Source organism: Mobula birostris, chromosome 20 (genome assembly GCF_030028105.1).
Source record: "Mobula birostris isolate sMobBir1 chromosome 20, sMobBir1.hap1, whole genome shotgun sequence".
In the NCBI taxonomy this organism is placed as follows: Eukaryota; Metazoa; Chordata; class Chondrichthyes; order Myliobatiformes; family Myliobatidae; genus Mobula; species Mobula birostris.
The window spans coordinates 14,303,966-14,325,886 of NC_092389.1; the positions used below are offsets into that span (position 1 = coordinate 14,303,966).

Genomic DNA, 21,921 nt, shown 5'->3' on the forward strand with positions numbered 1-21,921 from the left:
AAATTCACTAAGGCAGATGTCCTGCATGGAGATTGTTGGTGCCCAATTAAAAGACTGGAGATAAATGATGATCTTGCCAGGGAACACATCCCGTGATCTGTATATAAGAATAGCTATATATATATATATATATATATTAACATCAATTCCACTGTTGTGCTGATGCTCTTGTCTGGGACTATATTGCAGCTGATTTGCAGTGATGCCCTGCTTTGGAACTGGTACCCCAGTACTGCGTGCAGATGGGAGGCATCATTGACAATCGCTTTGAACCACATAGCATTAGAATAAGAACTGTTAGGATGGGAAACAGCTAAGGTTTTAAGACTACGGAACTCCCTGCCACCACCCAGGTCTCATCACGTATGAAGCGCCAGCAGCATCTTACTATTTACTTTTTCACTTGTGCCATAAATGCACCTTCTTCTTTGTTAATTTATTTGTGGCAATATTACTTTGTGTTACTTGTGTGAGTTATATGTACTGTGGTAGGCACCTTAGTCCAGAAGAGCATTGTTTGGTCTGGAGGTTTACATGTATACGTTGAATAACCATAAACTGAACTTGAACTTGTACGCCTGCGATGGTTTTATGGCATTGCCCTTGCCTCTACAACGGGGACTATGACAGGTTTTTTTTGGGGGGGGGGGTATATCCGAGTATTGGGGTTGATTCTTCTGCAGTGGCAATCGAAGTCTCTTCCGTGATTCTTATATTCCTCTGCTAGGGATGAGCTCGGTCTTTTTGATGCAATACCTCCACGCCATTGCAGATTTTTATAAAGGATTGCCGTCCTGAAACTTGCACCGTTTATTTTACCACTGCTGAGACTTGGCTTTGATTTCCCCTGACCTAATATTGGATACCCCTTCACTGGGGGGCAAGACGTCCGAGTGTTTGATGCCTGTTCGTTCCACTGGAGTGAGGTGGCTGCGGCTTTAAAGTTGTTTCGGGCGGAGCTGCAGGAAGTGACGGGAGATCCCGGGAGGAGAAGTTGGGAGAGAGTTTGAGAGCGAAGTCGGGGGGAGTAGTTGGGTTTCAAGGTGAATGACTTCGGGTTTCCCGGGAGTGTGTTGTGGTGTCAGGGGGAGTTGCTGAAGCTGCTGCCCCCACGATGCTCGCCGCGCTCCCGCACCCCCGCCGGCCGTCGCTGCTGCTGCTCCTGCTGGCCGTGATGTGGGTGGCTGGAGCCGGACCGGCGCAAGCCCTGGTGGCGGGGTTGAAGGTCCGAATCCGGCAGGCGGACGGGCAGGTCGGCGAGGAGGCGCTGGAGGCGGACACAGACACCGACTCCATCAGCATCGAGTTCAAGAAGAGTGACGGGAGTCTCATCACCCTCATCGCAGACTTACGGAAGGTGAGGTGGGGTGGCGGTGTGAGTGAGTGAGTGAGGGAGGGAAGGGGGATGTGAGGGGGTATCTGAATCAGGTGGAGTCAACTAAACGCAGGGGAGGGAGAGGGAAGGGATCACCTTGTCTCGGGATGGGGAAACTGGATTCTTGGGAGCGGGTGTGAGAGGAGGTGGGGGTGGTAAATAAATGGGCCAATTAGGGTCTCATGAACACTCAAGAGGGTGGGGGATTAGGTCAGCTTGTCTAAGGGGGCAACTTTTCTCTGGGAAGTGGGTGTGAAAGGGGTACTGATATCTGGAAGAGGAGTGTGTGAGGGTGGGGGTGCAAATGGATGGACCTGGGGCTCAACTGGCCACTTTGAGTCAACTTGCCTCTGAGGGTGTGTTGAGTGGGGTGGACCTGGGAGGGGGAAGGTCTGGGGTCAGTTAGACCCTGTGATGAATGGACAAACCCACCCTGAGGGAGAGGCAGGCCAGTATTGCCCTGGGAGGGTGAAATCAGGGTTGAGGTAATCCAACTCTGATCATGGGAAAGTAACTGAATTCTGGTTAGTGGTGAGTGTTTGTGGTTGTCGTGGGAGGTGAGCCATGGCAACAGGTAGTGACACATTTTCTTCAGCTTGAAGGCAGGCATGTTGTGGGACTTGAGGTGAAGGAGAGAACCGAGCCCCAGGGGAGGATAAGGGGGAGGAAGGGGGCTCGGTCAACTGAAGAGGAGGCATTGACTTCCTTGTGTTTAGCTTGAGAAAACTGTAGCTCATTCAAGATCTGGGTGTTAATAATCTGAAAGGCTGTGAAGTGGGAGAGAGTATATATTTACCACTCTCTCCTGCATTTCCATCTCTCTCACATTCTCAACCTTTTGATCCTCTTACTGCAGTTATCAGAGAATTGGAGGAGATATTTATTTAATGAGGCCACAGGACTTTTAATTAGAGCAGCTGTCTGGTAAATTAACAAGTCATCTGTTAAACATTGGTCATTGTGGTTACATGTTCTCAGATGACAGTTTTGTTGGAGCAAGAGGTGCCCAGGAAATGACAATACTATAGCAACTAATGTAGGAACACAGCCAAGTGGCCCCAGTGAGTGGGAGTTGGTCTTTGCTGGGTACAGAGCACATGCCATGAAGTCACTGCTGGAGTACTGTGTGCATCATGGTGCAGGGAGGGAGGGAGAGAGAGAGAGAGGGAGGGAAAAAAAAACAAAACTCAACAGGTCAGGCAGCATCTATGGAGAAAAATAAGCAGTTGACATATCAGGCTGAGATCTTTCATCAGGAGTGGTCCTTTCTAGTCCTGATGGAGCGTCTCAGCCTGAAATGTTGGACTCTTTAGTCTTCTCTGTACGTGCTGCCTGGCCAGCTAAATTCCTCCAGTGTTCTGTGTGTGTGTTGATCTGGATTTCCAACATCTGCAGAATCTCTTGTGTTTATGTTCTCAGTATTTACTCCTTATTTAAAGGAGTTTGTACAAATGTTGCAAACTGTTCTGAGACTGATTACTGGACTGATTCCTGGAATAGATACAAGGAAAGGTTGAACGGAGGTTCATATTTCAGTGATAGAGTTGCACAAAACGGAAATGGGTCCTTGACCTTCCTACCCACCTACGCTAAAGGCATTTGCTGGAATGAAGTTTGTATTCTGCTATACCTTGTCTAAGTTCCTATATGTCTTTTAAATGTAGGGAATGCAACTGACTCCTCTACCTCCACTGGCAGTGACTTCTAGACATCAACCATGCTCTGTACAATTTTTTTAAAAGTTTCCTTTATATCCTCCTTAAAACTCTTCCCAGTCACCTAAACCGATGCTTTCTTGTTTATAATTTCATATACCCCTAACAGGCCATTCCTCAGCCTCCTTCACGCCAGGGAAATCCAGTGCACCCAATCTCTATCCAATCTAGGCAACATCCCGGTGGATCCCCTCTGCATTCTCTCCAGCACAACCTCTCATTCTTCCTATAATGTGGGAACCAGACCTACAGAAAATACTCAAAGATGGTCGAACCAGGGTTTTATAAAGTTGCAGCATAATGTCTCATTCTTATTCTATGCCCTGACACGTCATATGCTGCCTTCACCACCCTATCTACCTGTGTGCTGCATTTGAGGAACAATGGGATTGAATCCTCAGGTCTCTCTGTTCATTATTATTCATTGCCACCCTGCCATTTGTATCCTAATGCTATTTGATTTACTAAATGCATCACCTCTCCTTTGTCAGGATTAAATTCCATCTGCCAATGCTTCACCCAACTTTCCATTGGATCTATATCCTACTGTAGCCTTAGCCAAACTTCCTCACTTTCCAGCGTTATCAGCTTTTGTGTCATCCACAAACCTACTAATCACATTTCCTACATTCACGTCCCTCAACCATCAGGCTTTTGAACCAGAGGGGATAACTTCACTCGACTTCACTTACCCCATCACTGAACTGTTCCCACAACCTATGGACTCACTCTGAAGGATTCTTCATCTCACGTTCTCAATATTTATTGCTTATTTATTTATTTATTCTTTCTTTTTGTATTTGCACAGTTTATTGTCTTTTGCACACTGGTTGAACACCCAAGCTGAGTGGTCTTTCATTGTTTTTATGATTATTTTATGGATTTATTGAGTATACCACAAGAGAACGAATCGCATTTTGTATATGGTGACATGCAGATATTTTGATAATACGTTTATGTTGAACTTGGAAAAGATCCAAGATCCCAGCACTGGTCCCTGCAGAACACCAATCGAAAAAGCATCCTTCCACCCCTACCCTCTGACTCCTGACTCCTATCACCAAGCCAAGTTTTGATCCAATTAGCCAGCTCATCTCGGATCCCATGTGCATTAACCTTCTGGACTAATTTACCATGATAGACCTTGTCAAATGCCTTATTAAAGTAAATATAGACAATGAGTTCATTGTTCTCCAAACAAAAAGCTCAATAAAAATTAGTGAGGAAGGATTAATCCCACATGAAGCCATAATGATCAATCCCTATCTTTACAAACGTGCATGAATCCTGTCCCTTAGGATTTTCTCTGCTAATTTCTCTACCACCTGTGAAAGACTCACTAGCCTATAATTACCAGGTGTATTCCTGCTGCTCTTAAATAATAATCATCATCATCATCTTAATCATATGCACAGTGTCATCTGATGTGGGTGATCATGGTTTCATGACCATGATTGTTCTTGGCAAATGTTTCCACAGAAGTGGGTTACCATTGCCGCCTTCTGGGCTATGTCTTTACAAGCTGCCCAAATAAAGGATCATCAACTATTCTCCAGTTTTTTGTCGCCTCACTTGTAGATAATGACAATGCAAAAAATCTTCATCCAAGTTCCAGCTATGCTCACTTGTTTCCTATAGCAGCCTCAAATAAATCTCATCTGGCCCTGGTGATTTATTAACGATGATATCTAACACTTCCTTCTCCTTAAGCAGACCTGCACTAGGTTATCCAAGTACCCATCCATGAACTCACTGTGTTCCATGTCCTCGGTGAATATATTGAAGGCCTTGATTTGGGGGGTATGGTGAGGATCTTTACTTTTATAGGAGAACACAGAACTAAAGTCTCACTTGGCGATCACTTTCCCTGAGTCACCACCTCCTTCCCCTTCTCTTATGGTCCACTCTCCTCTCCTCTCAAATTCCTCCTTCTCCAACCCTTGACCTTTCCCACCCACCTGGCTTTGCCTCTCACCTTCCAGCTCGCCTCCTTCCCCTCCCCCACCTTTTTTATTCTGGCGTCTTCCTCCTTCGATTTCAGTCCTGGAGAAGGATCTCAGCCTGCAATGTCAACTGTCTATTCATTTCTATAGATGCTGCCTGACCTGCTTGGTTCCTCCAGCATTTTGTGTGTGCGTTGCTTAAAAAATAAAGGATACCTGTGTAAGACTAGGTACAGATTAGGCCTTTTGGCCCTTCGAGTCTGCTCCACCATTCAGACACGGCTGATTGATTTTCCCTTTCTGCCTCATTCTCCTGTCTTCTCTCTGTAATCTTCAGTGCTCCAAGAATCTATCATCCTCCACTTTAAGTATACCCAATGAAGTGAATGTTTCTGTGCCAAGAGAGCAGTGAGTCTTTGGGATTCTCTTCTCATAGGAGAGTGGAAGCAGAGTCTTTGAATATTTTTAGTGCAGAAGTAGATAACTACTTACCCTTTGGCTTATCAGGAATTTATCAGGGGTAGATGGGAAGGCAGAGTTGTGATAAAGTCAGAACAGCTGTCACTTGTTGAGAGGTAAGGCAGGCTAGAGGGATATAATGACCTACTCCTCCTTTGCCTGCCTTAATCATTTCTCTTGCAGAATCCTATTTAATAGTGCTCTGCAATTATTTGATTTCATTGGCAGTGTGTGCATGCCTTACTCAGTGTGAGGGCAGGCAAAATTCAACTCAGCAACACACACAAGATGCTGGAGGAACTCAGCAGGCTGGGCAGCATCTGTGGAAGAGTACAGTTGACGTTTCAGGCCGAGACCCTTCATCAGGACTGGGGAAAAAAGACGAGGAGTCAGAGTAAGAAAGTGAGAGGAGGGGAGGAAGAACCACAAGGTGGTAGGTGAAACCGTGAGGGGGAGGGATGAAGTATAGAGCTGGGAAGTTGTTTGGTGAAAGAGATAAAGGGCTAGAGAAGGGGGAGTCTGATAGGAGAGGACAGAAGGTCATGGAAGGAGGAGGAGCACCAGAGGGAGGAGATGGGAAGGTAACAAGATGAGATGAGAGAGTAAAACAGGAATGGGGGATGTTGAAGGGGTGGGGGACATGACTGGAAGTTTGAGAAATTGATGTTCATGCTATTAGGTTGGAAATATCCGGACCTGCCTCTCGGTTTTTTTTTTGCACTACCTTACTTTCCCTTTTCTATTTTCTATTTATGATTTATAATTTACATTTTTAATCCAGGGAGCACGAAGCGCAGAATCAAATATCGCTGTGATGATTGTACGTTCTAGTATCAATTGCTTGGCAACAATAAAGTACAGTAAAGTAATACCTAGACAGAATATAAGGTGTTGCTCCTCCAACTGGAGTGTGGCCTCATCGTGACAGTAGAGGAGGCCATGGACTGACATGTCGGAATGGGAAGTGAAAATAAAATAGGTGGCCACTGGATTATCCTGCTTTTTCTGATGGATGGAGTGTATGTGCTCGGTGAAGCAGTCTCCCAATCTGCGTTGGGTCTCACTGATTATACAGGAGGCCACACTGTGTTCATTGGATACAGTATATGACCTCAACAGACTCACGGGTGAAGTGTCACCTCACCTGGAAGGACTGCTTGGGGTCCTGAATGGTAGTGAGGGAGGAGGCATAGGGGCAGGTGTAGCACTTGTTCTGCTTGCAAGGATAAGTGCCAGGAGGGAGATCAGTGGGGAGGGACAAATGGACAAGGGAGTCACGTAGGGAGCGGTCCCTGCAGAAAGTGGGGGAGGAGGGAAGGGTGTGCTTGGTGGTGGGATCCCTCTGGGTATCCATGCTTTCAAAATTGAGCTGAGCTTTTTAATACAGTGCAACAAAGATTCTGTAAAGTTAGTTATGAACATGTGATAGTTTGCAGATGCTGGAAATCCAAAGCAACACGCACAAAATGCTGGAGGAACTCAGCAGGTCAGGCAGCATCAGTGGAAAAGAGTGCCGTCAACGTTTGAGCCAAGACCCTTTTTTAAGACTGAGAAGGAAGGGGAAACATTTAGATGTTTCTAATTTGGAATTATAGTATAGGAATGTAATGGCAAGGATGGCTGTAGTTTGGGTCAAAAAAACGTAGATTTTCGAAGAAGATTATGGAAGATTTGGTGAAGATTTGTTGGGAGTAGACAGTGACTTTGTCCCATGTTACTCAGAGACCTGGAGGAAGTCTGGAAAATGTTACAGTGTCACAAAAGCTCCAGTGAAGATCAGCGAGGAGGGGTGAACCATAAGCACTTATTTACCAATTCAGGTTTAAATAAGGACGTGGACACTGGGTCATTTGTCAGGCTGCTGGGAGAGCATGGCACATTTGTGAAGGGCCCACACTTACTGACAAAGTGGTTGTTCTTCCTTGTGGTTTATTCTAACGGCTCTTCTGCAAATTGCCCCACCCAGCACCAGTTTAGCTAGTTGAAAATAAAGAACAGGAAGTGAGAAGTTTCTTTCTTAAAGTTGATTTATACTTGTGTGTATTAGCTTACGATGTAGTCTACACAAGTGGGCTACGCCGTTGTGAGCGTTTATACTTGGGCATTGGTGTGTCTACGTCGCTCTGCAATTCACTGCCAAAACGCTAGTTGGCGGTGGGGTTTCTATGCCACCGTGTTGAAACTCAGCACGAAGAAACTCAAACTTCAAACAATGGCGACTGAAACTGAAGGAGGGTGAATTTTCTGTGCTTGTCCGGTCACTGACAGACATGGACGAGGAAATGCATTTCAAATATTTTTGGATGTCGGCAGGTAGATTTGACGATTTGGTTCATCGGCTCCAACCATTAATTTCGCATCGGTGCACACACAGTATACTCAGAGACTGACAATCACCATTCGAGTTTTAGCTTCAGGTGGAAGTCAACAGGCTGTAGCAGCTAGCTACAAACTGGCGTCAAGCACAGGGTCTCGGAGGTCTGTAAAGCTTTATGGAAAACATTGCAGCCAGAGTTCCTTCCCTGCCCTTCAATCGCCCAATGGGAAGCTATTGCAGCGTAGGAGGAAATGTGATGCTACCAAGCGGACCAATCACAGACGTTGTGGTCTGTGTCGCCATGACACGTAGTTACATTTTTGGGGAGGTACTCGTCAGGCTACAGGGTAGGGTACGGTGTAGAGTACGTGGGTACGCCGTACCTACGGTGTCCATTTGACGCACAAGTATAAATTGGCCTTTGGTGTTTGATGTCCGTTCTCAATTTGTTGTCCTAATCCGTGTCAGAGACTTGACTTATGGCAGTTGACGCCACGCACTTCACACTTCTGTGCCATCAGTGGGATGTAGAAATGCATGGGAGAGCCATTTTTCTCTTCCTAATGGAGGACAGAGTGCTCAAGGTGGAGTCAAATGCTGGCTATTGAAGGACTTGTGTTCTGAAGTGGGAACATCTGCAGCACCTCTCTCACACGGCTCCACATTCCACACTTCTTTATCGGAGTTTGAATTATTGTTAGGTGAAGCACATTATGGCTGCTTCATCGTAGTGTAGTCATTAGCATATCACTTTACAGCTCCAGCAATCGGCCATCAGGGTTCAATTCCCGCTGCTGCCCGTAACTCCCTGTGACTGTATGGGTTTCTTCTGGGTGCTCTGGTTTCCTGCCACAGTCCAACGACGTACAGTAAAGTTGGTGAGTTGTGGGCAAGTTAAATTGGTGCTGGGAAGAGTGGCTGCCCAGCACTATCTGCGCTGAGTTGATTTGACACAAATAACACACTTCATTGTATGTTTCTGTGTACGTGTGACAAAAAGACTTAATCTTGTTCCCAGCACACACTGTTGTCTGATGAATCAGGGAAGCCTCCGGTCATGTGCCGTCAACCAGCTGGCACTGTATCCCATTTCATCGGTCACTGACTAGGGCTGAGGGTTGTCTATTCTGATGGTATCCTTCAAAGGGCTAGACGTGGTGACTCCAGGTATTCTCACGGATTTACTGACACAAAATACGGCAGATGTTGGAAATCAGAAATAAAACAGTTCTCAGACACATTGAACTAAAGAGGAACAGAATGATTGTTCCAAATGTTATGATTCATTTCTGTCAGATTATGATCTTTAAACCACTCGCCACTGTAGGATGGAATGTGAGGGGGCTGTAAATCCACTGAATTGATTATATTGCATTTTTTGGCTAGCTAGCTGATGATGGAGGAAATTGTGCAACAAGAATAGTTACTGTGTTCTGGTTAGTATCTCAGTGGTTAATTGTGTTGATGACCCTGGATTGGGGAGACTAACAGAGCAGCCTGTGTTTCATACGAAGTTCAGTTATTTATGAGTTCTGTGGGAAGTTTATGAATTCTTTGGGAAGCAATAAATCACTGACGAGCTGTAGTATTTTGATTGCAGATAATTCCCAAGGTACTGGTTGGCTATAGTTTACCTCTTGAAAGGTGGATGTTGAAATTGCTGTTGACTGCACCATGTTAATTCCCATGAAACGTTCTGTGTCTTTGCGTGGGTGTGTCTTTGTTATGTCATGACTTGTTCCAATCCTTCAGGAAATGTGATTAAGAATATTCATTCCCGTTGTCCTTTTAGCCAGTCCTTCAGAATTTGACAAAAAATTGTTTGGATCCGAACAGCGATTTAAATTTTGATTAACCCTTTTGACCAGCCCCTGTGCCCTGTGGATGTCCTGCTTGCTAAATTAGTTGGAATGACCACAATCTGTAATATTCGATTCATGTAACTTGGACCCCCTGCCCTCACCCCCAAGCAGACATTATATCTGATATGCTGTAAACAGTTCCCTCTGCTCACTCTCCTCCCCTTCTACACTCAGCCACAACAATCAGTTGGTTCACTGCTTTGCTGTCAAGCATGAGCACAAACCTCCTCCTGTTCTCCAGCGTCCCCTCTTGCACCCTGCATCTCACATCACCATTGGCCATTCACACGCTGTGCCCTTCAAATATATTGTATGTCCTCTTTTCTTTCAGCAAGTTTCACCCTCTTCTTGCAAGTGCTAACTGGTTGACTTGTGGGTTGTCATGGGAGCTGACCCTTGACATTTGCGCGCCCCATGAGTGTTAACCCTTTGGGGGGGAGGTGCGGTTCGATGCACCTCTGAGAAAAGCATTGCAGCTGTTAGAAATCCAAGACACAGAAAATAATCAGGAGGTCAGGGTAGCATCTGAGGAGAGAGAAACAGACTTGACGTTTCAAGTTGATGACTTTTTCAAAGCTGGTAAAGTAAGAAAACGGGATGTAGTTTAAATTGCAGAGAAGGGGAAGAAGCAGAGGGTATGTCCATGGTAAATTCAAAATCATGATTGTTGGTGCCTTCTAGGAGACGACAATGAAAGCTTGTCATTATAACTGGTCATTCTGGAGGAGTGTCAGTGGAGGCTGTTGAACGTGGAACATAGAGTTGGGGGGCGGGGGGGGTTGCCGACAATGCTGGAACTGAGACGGTGAACACAAAAGCTGATGGAAAGCTGAAATAAAGGAAAATTCCAAAAAATGCTCAATGGATCAGGCAGCATCTGTGGAAGGAGGAAACAGCCAATGTTACAGATGGATGGCTTTTCATCCAATCCAGCCAGCTGCGACACAAACAGGAAAAGCTGGTTATCTGAAAATGCTGAATTTGTTATTAATCCTTAGGGGTTGCAAAATGTTAGATGAGTTGCTGAAGCTTGATCTAGCTTTGTGATTCACTGGAACAGCGTGGGAGACTAAAGACAAGTGACAGTAGAAATGGGGTGAAGGATTAAAGTGAGAAGCGGCTAAGAGATGGGAGCTGCTTTTGTAGACTGAGCAGACGTACTGTCCAAAGCAGCTTGGTATTTCCAGTACAGTGGCGACCACATCATGGACGCTGAAAGCAGTGCACCAAATTGGAAGAGTAGCAAGTAAGCTGCTGCTTCACCACAAAGAATGATTAAGCCCCTCGGTGAGAAGGATAGAGGCAAAAGCTCAGATCTTGCCCTTCCTCTGGTTGCATGGGAATGTCCTGGGAAAAGGAGAGATGAAGAATATAGAACAGTACAGTGCAGTACAGGCCTTTCGGCCCACAATGTTGTGCCAACCCTCAAACCCTGCCTCCCATATAAGCCCCCACCTTAAATTCCTCCATATACCTGTCTAGTAGTCTCTTAAACTTCACTAGTGTATCTGCCTCCACCACTGACTCAGGCAGGGCATTCCACGCACCAACCACTCTCTGAGTAAAAAACCTTCCTCTAATATCCCCCTTGAACTTCCCACCCCTTACCTTAAAGCCATGTCCTCTTGTATTGAGCAGTGGTGCCCTGGGGAAGAGGTGCTGGCAGAATAAACCAAGGGAGTGGCCTCGGAGGTGTTGAAGTAGACTGGGCAAGTAGAATCATAGAGTGGTACAACACAGAAACGGACATTTTGGCTCAACTGGTCCATGCTGATCAAGCTCCCCATCAAAGCTAATCGTATTTGCCAGTGTTTGGCCCATATCCCTCTGAACCTGTCTTATCCATGTACAATACTGTGCAGAAGTCTTAGGCACATATGTGTAGCTCGGGTGCCTAAGACTTTTGCACAGGACTGTGTTTGTCAACGTGGAGTGGTGAGTGAATTTTTCAATCTGGGTACAAAGGATGTTAGGAAAGGCAAGGGTGGAGCACCACAGGAGTGTGGGACAGGTGGCAGAAGAGGAGTGCCAGGGATGGGTGGCGTGGGTGTAGACACACCCAGCCCTGAGATACCAGAGAAGGTTATTTGATTCCAATCTGGTTTGTTGATCATTACAGAATGTCTCTGGTGTTTCTACCCCCTTCTCCCTTCCTCTTTTAACAACCATGATTCCCCTCTCCTTGCCACTTTATCCACAACAGAGGCCTATATCAGAATTAGGTTTATCATCACTCACACATATATCATGAAATGTATTTATTTTTTGCAACAGTACAGCGCAATGCTGTGCAAAAATCGTAGGCATCCTCGCTGTATAAATCTACTAAGACTTTTTCCACTATACTATACCTGTCCAAGTATGGATAGGATGGACTGGTCAAGGGAATGAGTAGATATTGTGGTGGAAATGGAGCAGAGGACTTTGCCTTGATCGTGTTGGTACTGCACTCTCCACTTTTCCATTCTAATCCTAACTTGTTCCTTGGAAAATGTGAAGAGGACTTGGGGTGTCAGGTAGTGGGTCACTCACCATGGGGTACCCAGCTTCTAGCCTCTCTTGTAGCCATGATATTGACATGACTGGTCTTGTTGAATTTCTGGTCAATGGTGACCAGCCAGGATATTGAGGACGAAGAACTCTTCATGGAAATGCCCCTGAATGCCAAGCAGTCGTTTTTTTTTTCCACACAGGAGATTTTTGTCCCTCTGTTCCTTCCCCCTCTCTGCAATTGAAACCACATCCTGTTTTCCTACTTTTCCAGCTTTGGAAAAAGTCATCAATTTGAAACGTCAACTGTTTCTCTCTCAGATGCTGCCCTGACCTGCTGGTTATTTTCTATTTTATCTTTGATTTCTAGCAGCTGCAAAGTTTTGCTTTGAGGTGCATCGAACCGCACTTCCCCTTCCCCCCCCCCCCACCAAAAGGGTTAGCATTCAAGGGGCGCAAACGTCAAGGGTCAGCTCCCATAACAACCCAAAAGTCAACGAGTTAGCACTTGCAAAAAGAGGGTGAAACTTGCTGAAAGAAGAGAGGACACACAATATATTTGAAGGGCGCAGTCTGTGAATGGCCAGTGATGTGAAATGCAGGGTGCAAGAGGGGATGTTGGAGAACAGGAGGAGCTTTGTGCTCGTGCTTGACAGCAAAGCAGTGAACCAACTGATTGTTGTGGCTGCGTGTAGAAGGGGAGGAGAGTGAGAGCAGAGGGAACTGTTTACAGCATATCAGATATAATGTCTGCTTGGGGGTGAGGGCAGCGGGTCCAAGTTTCATTGCTGACAGGAACGTTACATGTCACCAATCTATGCTGTCATTTAGATTTTGCTGCAGGCATGGGCTGCTTCCCTTGCAAAGAGTTGCAAGTTGTGAGCGGAGGTAAAAATTGCACAATTACCTGCAGTCATCCCCACTTCAGGTGTTGGGATGGAAGAAAGGTCAGTGATGAATCAGCTGGAGATGATGGGACCTAGGACTCTGCTCCAGGGAGCTGCTGGAGTGATGACATGGGAATGGGACGACTGACTCATTCTACTCCAGCCCTTGTTCCTGGTGCAAGGTCTGACTGCAACAACAGGAGTATTTTAACTTTTGAGTTGAGTTTAATCACGTGTGGTCTAATGTAGCCTTGATAGCAAGGACTGGCCTGCTTGCCTCACCTCCTAGAATTTTTCTTCTTGTCTGTTTAACCAAGACTATAATGAGAGGCAATGCCAAGCTGTCCTGGTTTTATCCAAGCTGGGCACCAGATCCAGATTCCGATTTATTTATCACATGTTCATGGGACGTGCAGTGAACTGGGTCATTTGTGTTAATAACCAACACATCGAAAGATGTGCTGTGGGCAACCGGCAAGTGTTGCCACAGATTCCGCTGCCAACATAGAATGTCTATGACTTTCAGAAGAACAATCCAAGCAAAAATGATAATGGTAGCAGCAACAACAGCAAAGCAGGGCTGTTTCCCACCCATTGCCTCACACACTGGCCTCCTCTGGGTCTCCAGTCCTTGACCCCAGAATCTTTGACTTGCAGACAACAGGCCTCCAGCTTCGGATTTTGCCCCAACACTAGCCGATCACGGGTTTGACCAGCGCTCCCTATAAAATTTTTTTTAACAGCTACATGGACCAGCCTTTGCTCTGAGTAGGAAATTTTTATGTTACCTGAAAACTACTCATTACTTTAATAAAACATTATGTAAAGGAAAATTCCAGCTGTACAGCAACAAAGGCTAGGTGTGTGGGAGCACCTTAGTTACTGCGTGGTCGTGCCCCCGTGCAGCTTAAAGGGAACATTGGGTTTGACCTTCAGGCCTTGACTTCCAGACTTGCATGGACCTCCAATCCTTTTGACTCTGGCGCTCGTGACTCCTTTGTGCTTCTACTTTCAGGCTTCTGTTTCTGGACTTGCCATGCTCTGAACTTCAACCTTTAGCTGTGCCCGACAACTGGGTAACAACCCAGTTATCATTTGATCTTTGGGCCTTGTCTTCCAGACTTGATCCCGGTGACATGGTTTTGGGGGGGGTGGCGGAGTCTCTGGCCCTCGTGAATATTGCCCATACAGTCTTTCGACTCGGGACTGGGATTAGCTGGTCTCCTTAAAGCCTGCTTGACCAGACCTGAATCATTGACGCTTGACTAGACTTGAACTCTTACCCAGTCTTTTCATATCCTGCCCTTGACTTCTAATGTCCCCCTCATCCATGTCCTCAAATCCTCAACTGATTCCAAACTGATGCTATGACCTACAGACTCACTTTCAAGGACTCTTTTACAGCTCATGTTTTTAGTATTACTTTTTTTCCATTTGCAGTTTGCCTTCTTTTGCACATTGGCTGTTTGCCTGCTTATAGTTTCTCATAAATTCTATTGCATTTCTTTTTTTCCCTGCAAACGAGTGGGAGGATTGTTTGCAGCCTGTTTAGGGGAATGTAAGACACTCTTAAATTTCTACAGATGTACAGTGGAGAGCATTCTAACTGGCTGCATCACCGTCTGGTATTGGGTGCGGGGGGTTAGGGGGGAGGCTACTACACAGGATCAAAGTAAGCCGCAGAGAGTTGTAAATTTAGTCAGCTCCATCACAGGCACTAGCCTCCATAGTATCCAGGATATCTTCAAGGAGTGATGCCTCAAAGAGGCCGCGTCCATCATTAAGGACCCCCATCACCCGGATCATGTGCTTTTCTCATTGCTGCCACCAGGAAGGAGTTACAGGAGCCTTAATGATTCAGTAACAGCTTCTTCCCTTCTGCCATCCAATTTCTGAATGGACATTGAACCCATGAACACTACCTCACTACTTTTTTTAAAATTTCTGTTTTTGCACTAATTTAACTTAACTATTATTTATTTTTATATATATAATATATATATAAAAAAAAATCTGGATTGGTGTGTTGAGCTGCTGTGATGTTTAGATTCAGATTTAGTTAAAAAAAACCCAACATGGCTGCATCAGGTGACAGCTGTAACTTCCTCCTAATCAGTGGGATCAAGGTTCAAAGTAACTTTATTATCAAGACCATATGTTACCATATACTACCTCGAGATTCATTTTCTTGCAAACATTTGCAGGTTTTTTTAAAAAAAAAGAAATGCAATAGAATTTGTGAAAGACTATAAGCAGCCAAAGAAGCTGAACTGCAAATGAAAAAGTAACACTGAGAACACAAGTTGTAAATGGTCCTTGAAAGTGAGTCTGTAGGTCATAGGATCAGTTCAGAGTCTTTTGGTTTCTGGGCATTGGTGTTCCCATACCACTCCTATGATGCAACCACTCAGGATACTCTACACAGTTAATCTACAAGGGTATGTCAACCTTTACGGTAACGTGACGAATCAATGCCAACTTCTAAGAAAGTAGAGCAACTTCTTTATGGTGACACTTGTGTGCTGGTCCCAGGACAGATCCTTTGATAGTCAACACCAAGGAATTTAAAGCTATTGGCCCTCTCCACTTCTAATGCCCGAATAAAAACTAGCTCATGGGCTTCTTCCTCCTGTACTCAGTAATCAGCTCTTTGGTTCTGTTGACATTGACTTGTTGTAGCACCGTTCAACCACATTTTCAATCTCCCACCGAGATAGGACAAAACTTCTCACGACTTTTGCCCACGCTCAAGATTTTCTGATAGGGTAATTTTTTTTGTAGAGCATTGATCTGTTACTGTATAACTTGTGTATTAATCTCGTACTTTATAATATATTAGATTGTTAATGTGTAACAAGTTGGCTAGCCATTTTGTTCTTTAATTAGATGATTAACCCTTTATTGTGTAGCTTTCAATAGAATTCTGAGTGTTTGATCTTTCTATAAAGTGACTTTGTGATGTTGAGTGGAATTGCCAGGGACACTAATGTACATATTTTTGAGTATTGTAAAACTTGTCTGCTTGTGACCTGTAGTTAATCGTTAATGTTAAGAGCTCTGCTGATGTAGTTTTGAAATTTAACTGCTGGGATTGATTTAATTAGTGTGTTTAAGGCTTCAGATTTAGTCCGCTTATCAAGTCGGGTTGCTGTAGAGTTTTGTGGGGATTTTTTTTCTTGTGGAGAGTTCAAGTTATTAAGGGCAGGAAATTTGAGGAAGTTTCCTCGTATTTAGACAACTTTGATGTTGTAAGAGCGAAGTTTTCTGGTGCCTAATTAACTTCAGGGAATAAGCCAATCCAATTCCTCTTTCTATCTGCATTTTTAAAATATATTAATGCATTGATTCATGTTAAAATCATGTTTAAATATCCAAAACATGGAGCAATTTTCTTAGCTGAAATGTACATCTGTTTTAGTCAATGCTTCTGTAGATTTCTGGCCAATGGTACAGGAGGTGTTACTGTACTGTGTCTGGCAATAGGAAAGATCACAGCATGATGCTTACATAGGCATTCACTGCACGGGTGCGAGTGAATAATCACTCCATGCCCATCACTGCTTCTGGATCCGAGCATGTCAGGCAGCGTCTGTGGAAAAGAGTAAACAGTCGGCATTTTGGGCTGAGACACTTCAGGGCTGGAGAAAAAGATGAGAAGTCAGAGCAAGAAGGTGGGGGGAGGGGAGGAAGAAGTACAAGGTGGCAGATGATAGGTGAAACGGGGAGAGAGGAAGGGGGAAGTAGAGCTGGGAAGTTGATTGGTGGTCTGGTGGAACAGAAGTAACGAGAAGCTCGGGGGTTGAGGTTAGAGTCACTGTCATTGGTAAGTACTCCAAAAGCAACACACACAAAATGCTAGAGGAACTCAGCAGGTCTGGCAGCATTTATGAAGAGGAATAAACAGTGGATGTTTTGGGCCGAGACCCTTCATCAGGACTGGAAAGGAAAGGGGGACAGAAGCTGGAGTAAGAACGTGTGAGGAGCAGGAGGAGTACAAGCTGTCAGGTGATGGACAAGGCCTGGTGAGGGAAAGGAAGTGGGTGGGGGAGCGAGCGAGGATGAAGTAAGAAGCTGGGAGCTGATAGGTTGAAGAGATAAAGGGCTGAAGAAGAAAGAATCTGATAGGAAAGGACGGTAGACCATGAGAGAAAGGGAAGGAGGGAAGGGCACCGGGGAAGTGATGGGCTGTGAGGGTAACCAGAATTTTAGTTACTCAGCATCAACAGCTCAGCACTTTACCTATCATTTTGTGACTTAACAATGGCATTTTATTAAAAATGCCGAATTCCTCAAGCATTTTGTGTGCACTGCTCAAGATTTCCAGCATCAGCAGAATCTCCAGTGTTCAAGTGTTCCAAAATGTTTGGAAAAGGTTGGTTCTCAAGTTCTTTGTAATATGCAGGATGTGGGTGTCCTTTATTGTCTATCCCTATTTGCCTTCGAGGAGGCAATGATGAGTTTTCTAAACCAACATCCTGCTGTGCAGGAGGGAGGCTAGATTGCTAAGTGTGTTCTGTAAGCTCAGAATTGTACATCTGTTTCTTATCGAGTGATTCCCCCTCACCCCCCCCCCAACTCTTAAACCCAAGGAGCACTCTCAGCTAGAGTCATAGAGCAATATTGTACGATGCAGGCTAACCAGTCCATGGTGCCATCCAACTGGTCCCAATTTCCTGCATTTGGCCCATATGCACCCAAGCCTCGCCTCTCCATGTACCTGTTTGTGTTAGCAAAATGTTAAGATGTTAGGTAGAGTAAAGAGGCAATCTATTCTTCAACCTGGTGAATGAAAAAACAATCAGAAATATGGAAGCCCAGCTGGTTAGTGTGTTGGTATGTGTTCCAGGAAATAAGCTGTCAATGTTCTAGGAAAGGGGGTTATGAGGAAGGACAATGAGAGACTGGTAAGAGTTAGAGTATGTTGGGCAATTTGTCTTGATAAGTTCAAGCTGCTTAAAGAAATGGTGCAGATATTGGTGTCTGAACCTTGGTCAGAGTCAGTACCATAGTGAACAGTTTGGCTTGTCTTCAGAGAGTCGTCTGATTGGTGGCTCCAGGTGCTTTGCACCTGGGCGCTGAAAACCCCTCCTTAAAACCTTTCCACTTCCTTCCTCGAGACCGCCATCACTTCACTTCACTGATCAATCTGTTCCTTGGTTGCCTTTGTGTCTTCTCCATTTTGAAACCCTGGATAGAATCGGCACTCTTCGTTCCAAGGCCACCAAAGGCAGACACTGACAATTCTGTCCCGAAACCCAGCCATGTGAAAAGAAACCAGCTTAGAGCAGCGTAGTAATGCTATTACACAACCAGTGACCAGGGTTCAATTCCACTGCTGTAACGATTTTGTGCGTTCTCCCTGTGACTGCGCATTTCCTCAGGTGCGCCAGTTACTTCCTACGTTCCAATGTGTCCAGTTAGTAAGGCAATTGAGTGGCATGGGCTTATTGGCCCAGAAGGATCTGTTACCATGCTATATCAATAAATAAATAAATAAGCAAGCTACCATTGATTGTTAGGGAGACTGATCCATTATCCCATGGCTGGTATTTAGTTTGTTTTGACCACCCCTAAAAGAGCTTTCTCGAAGAATAACTACCAATCAGCATTCATTTGCTGTAATGAGATTGTCCTGGAATCACGTCCTTCCCATGGCAAGGTGGCCTTTTGGTTATTGGACTGATCATTACCATATTGCAACATGGAACAGTACAGGCCCTTCAGCCCACAGTGTTGTGCTGACCTTTTAACCTACTCTAAGGTCAATCTGGCCCTTCCCTCCCACATAGCCCTCAAGTTTTCTATCCTTGTGCCTATTTAAGAGTTCCTTAAATGTCCCAAAATGTGTCTGCTCCTATCACCACCGCTGGTAGTGTTTTCCATGCTCTTGTGTGGCTGTGGAGGGGAAAAACTCTGACAGATTATATTGGACATTGCCTTTGTCAACTGAATCTGGCACCAGTCAATATTACTAATGCTTTCCTCCTTGAGTATGCTATTTATAAGGCAAAAGACATGGGAGCAGAATTAGGCCATTCTGCCCGTTGAGTCTGTTCCGCAAGACTCTTCCACACTACTATTCCAAATAAGTCGCGGAGAGAAAAGGCATCTCCATTTCGGGTTCAGATAAAGGTTTCCTGCTGTCCACCAGTCAGCTGGTTCGGGGATGCACTGGCTCACGTGATCAGGCTCTTCAGCTTTCCTTGCTTCCCTCTTGTCTAACCACAATGAGGAATGGGTCGTCAGATTTCAAATATCACATCCTGGCCCTTTTGCTTTGATGCAGGCCAGGCCTTTCAGGGTTAATGCTAGAGAGGAAGAAGCATCCTGCAGGAACATGGCTTGAAGAGTTAAATTCCTGATTATTAATTTGCCTTGTACTCGAACTACACTTTGCATTCATGTTACACTTCCAGAATGGTAGAGGTTCTTGGATGCTTCACCTCAGGTGACGGTACTTCAAGTAGAAGTGATTGAGTAGGGCAGAAGAAAGCTTCTGGGCTGTGGAGAGTCAATAAAATAATGATGTGTTAATTTGGGGCAGACAGCCACTCGTATAGGGAGGAAGGGATACAAGGAACTGTAGCACAGTGGGCCGTGTTAACGCTGGAGCCCCTCCAGTAGAGGAGGGGGCATTAAAACACTGGGCTGGAGAATGGAAATAAACTGGGAAATGGTGAGAAACTCGGTGATTCACAGACTGAAAATTGATCACAGCCAGAATCACCTCCCTGTGGGTTGCGAGTTTTCTCCGGAACAACATTCCAAACATCTGGTGGAGAATTCCAGGGGCCAGCTTTGGGTCTGCATATGTCCAGGCCTTTCATTAATCAGTTCACGACAATGCAAACGACTCCACCCGCTGGAGTACTGCAGAGTTCTCAGCTCAGGGATAGCGGTCGGCGATATCATTTTCCTCTTTCATTTTGTGTTTGTGTGTGTGTCTAGTTTATTATTTCTCCTAGCTCACAGGCATCAATCTCTTCCCTATTACCACGTCTCAACCAGCTCCGCTGCCCGCAGAACGGTACCAGTATGATGCAGCACGTTCATCGGACGTGACATGGTCTTGCTGTCCAGCTCTCTGTGCTCCTTCCACAGTGCGAGGGGACGCCCAGGGTGCCTTCAGAAATATCGGCAATGTAGAGAAAGCTTGGCCAGAGACTGTTGATGGGGAGATGGGGTGAGCTGTGTGACGATGTACAACCATTTGGCCACAGGAGCTGGTGATTTTATTACAGGATATGCAGTAGGCAATATAAATTCAGCTGCTCCGAGAGTCTACCTTTGAGATGAACATCATGAGTTAGGATGAAGTGTGTCAGTGCAGAATGTTGACTGTCCATTTCTCTTCACAGGTACTGCCTGACCTGCTGAGTTCCTCCAACAGTTTTTTTCCTTTGCACGAGTTCAGATCTAAAGCTTGGTCACTCTAATTCAGTCTGTCTTTTGCCACCAAGCCTAAGCTGTTGATTCTCAGGTACATTCTGGTCGAAGACCCACAATAAACCTGGATTGTGTAAATGGGTGCTTGGCACACAAACTTGAATGCAGTGAAGCATTGCCTGACCCTGTGTCACATGAACACCAGCACGTGACCTGGAACTACAGAGGAAAACTCTCTGGACAAGTCAAATTGGCTTTTTGCCATGGTCTGACCTTTAGAGCTGGAAACAACTAGGAATCGCAATGGTGCTGTATCCCTACTCTTCCGCAGTAAGGGAGCAAGTCATCCGGAAACTGGAAGGTGAAACAGAACCCACTGAGTGTCAGGAAGCTGCTGCATCTCATCTCCCTCTCCGCTGGCTGCCTGCCCCTCTCCCATCAGTTGCCTGCAGTCTTCCCGTCTCCATGCTCGGCTTCACTTCTGAAAGCTTTAAGCTTAAAACTATTTGGCACACACGGCTTAAAAGTGACTAAAGCTCAAAACTGTTCTCTCAGCAGTGGGAGAAGAGTGTTCGTATTGCTTCACCGGTGAGGCCTTTAATGTTAAGACAGAAACACAAAGGTTCAGTTCATTTTTCTTCTCATCAGAATCAGGTTTAATATCACTGGCATATTTTTCTCTTTGCGACAGCAGCACAATGCAATACATAATAATAGAATGATAATAAATTTGCAGCTGTCTGCAGCTTGCTTTGATCCTGTGCCAGGCAGTGATGCAGCCAGTTAAAATGCTTTCCATGGTATATCTGTAGAAATTTTTGAGCGTTTTTGGTGACATTACTGAATCTCCTCAAACTCCTAATGAAATATAGCCCCTGTTGTGCCTCCTTTGTAACTGCATTGATATGTTAGGTCCAGGAAAGATCCTCAGGGATATTGACACCTCAGAGAACTTGAATTTGCTCACTGTTCCACTTCTGATCCCCCTGAGGACTGGTGTCTGTTCCTTTGTCTCAACCATTCAGAAGTCCACAATCAGTTCTCACTGACGTTAAATCTTGAAATTAAATCTGTCACTATTAAGAGAAAATCTGCAGATGCGGGAAATCCGAGCAACGCACACAAAACGTTGGAAGAACTCAGCAGGCCAGGCAGCACCTGGGGGTGGGGGGGGGGGGGGCGCGGGAAGTACAGTTGACGTTTTGGGCTGAAACCATTCGGCAAGACTATTATTTTTGTGTAAGCAAAGGCCCCAACCAGCTTGTGAAAAACTAACCAATGCATCCATCCAATGTGGTTAGCATTGGGTTCTGATATCTGATTAAACACAAATGTGCCCTGAAGAGAATAAGTCCTGCACCTTCTCAAGGAAGTGCAATTTTGGTAATTCAGTATGATCATGCTAATGCTGTTGCATCTTCAAAGAAATGAGGAATCCCACTCATTTCTTGCTTTTCACTTCAGAGTTCAGTCCTTTGCAGCAAAGG

The 21,921-nt window shown here is 45.2% G+C and overlaps 1 protein-coding gene across 1 annotated transcript in view; it reads left to right on the forward strand.

Moving 5' to 3' along the window:
* The first annotated feature begins 757 nt into the window (after positions 1 to 757).
* Positions 758 to 21,921, forward strand: part of LOC140185064 (out at first protein homolog) — a 36,181-nt gene continuing 15,017 nt past the window's right edge. Inside the window, exon 1 of the mRNA XM_072238302.1 lies at positions 758 to 1,357. Within this exon, the coding sequence (XP_072094403.1) occupies positions 1,115 to 1,357 (243 nt within the window). The 5' untranslated portion in view covers positions 758 to 1,114. The remainder of the gene's footprint in view (positions 1,358 to 21,921) is intronic.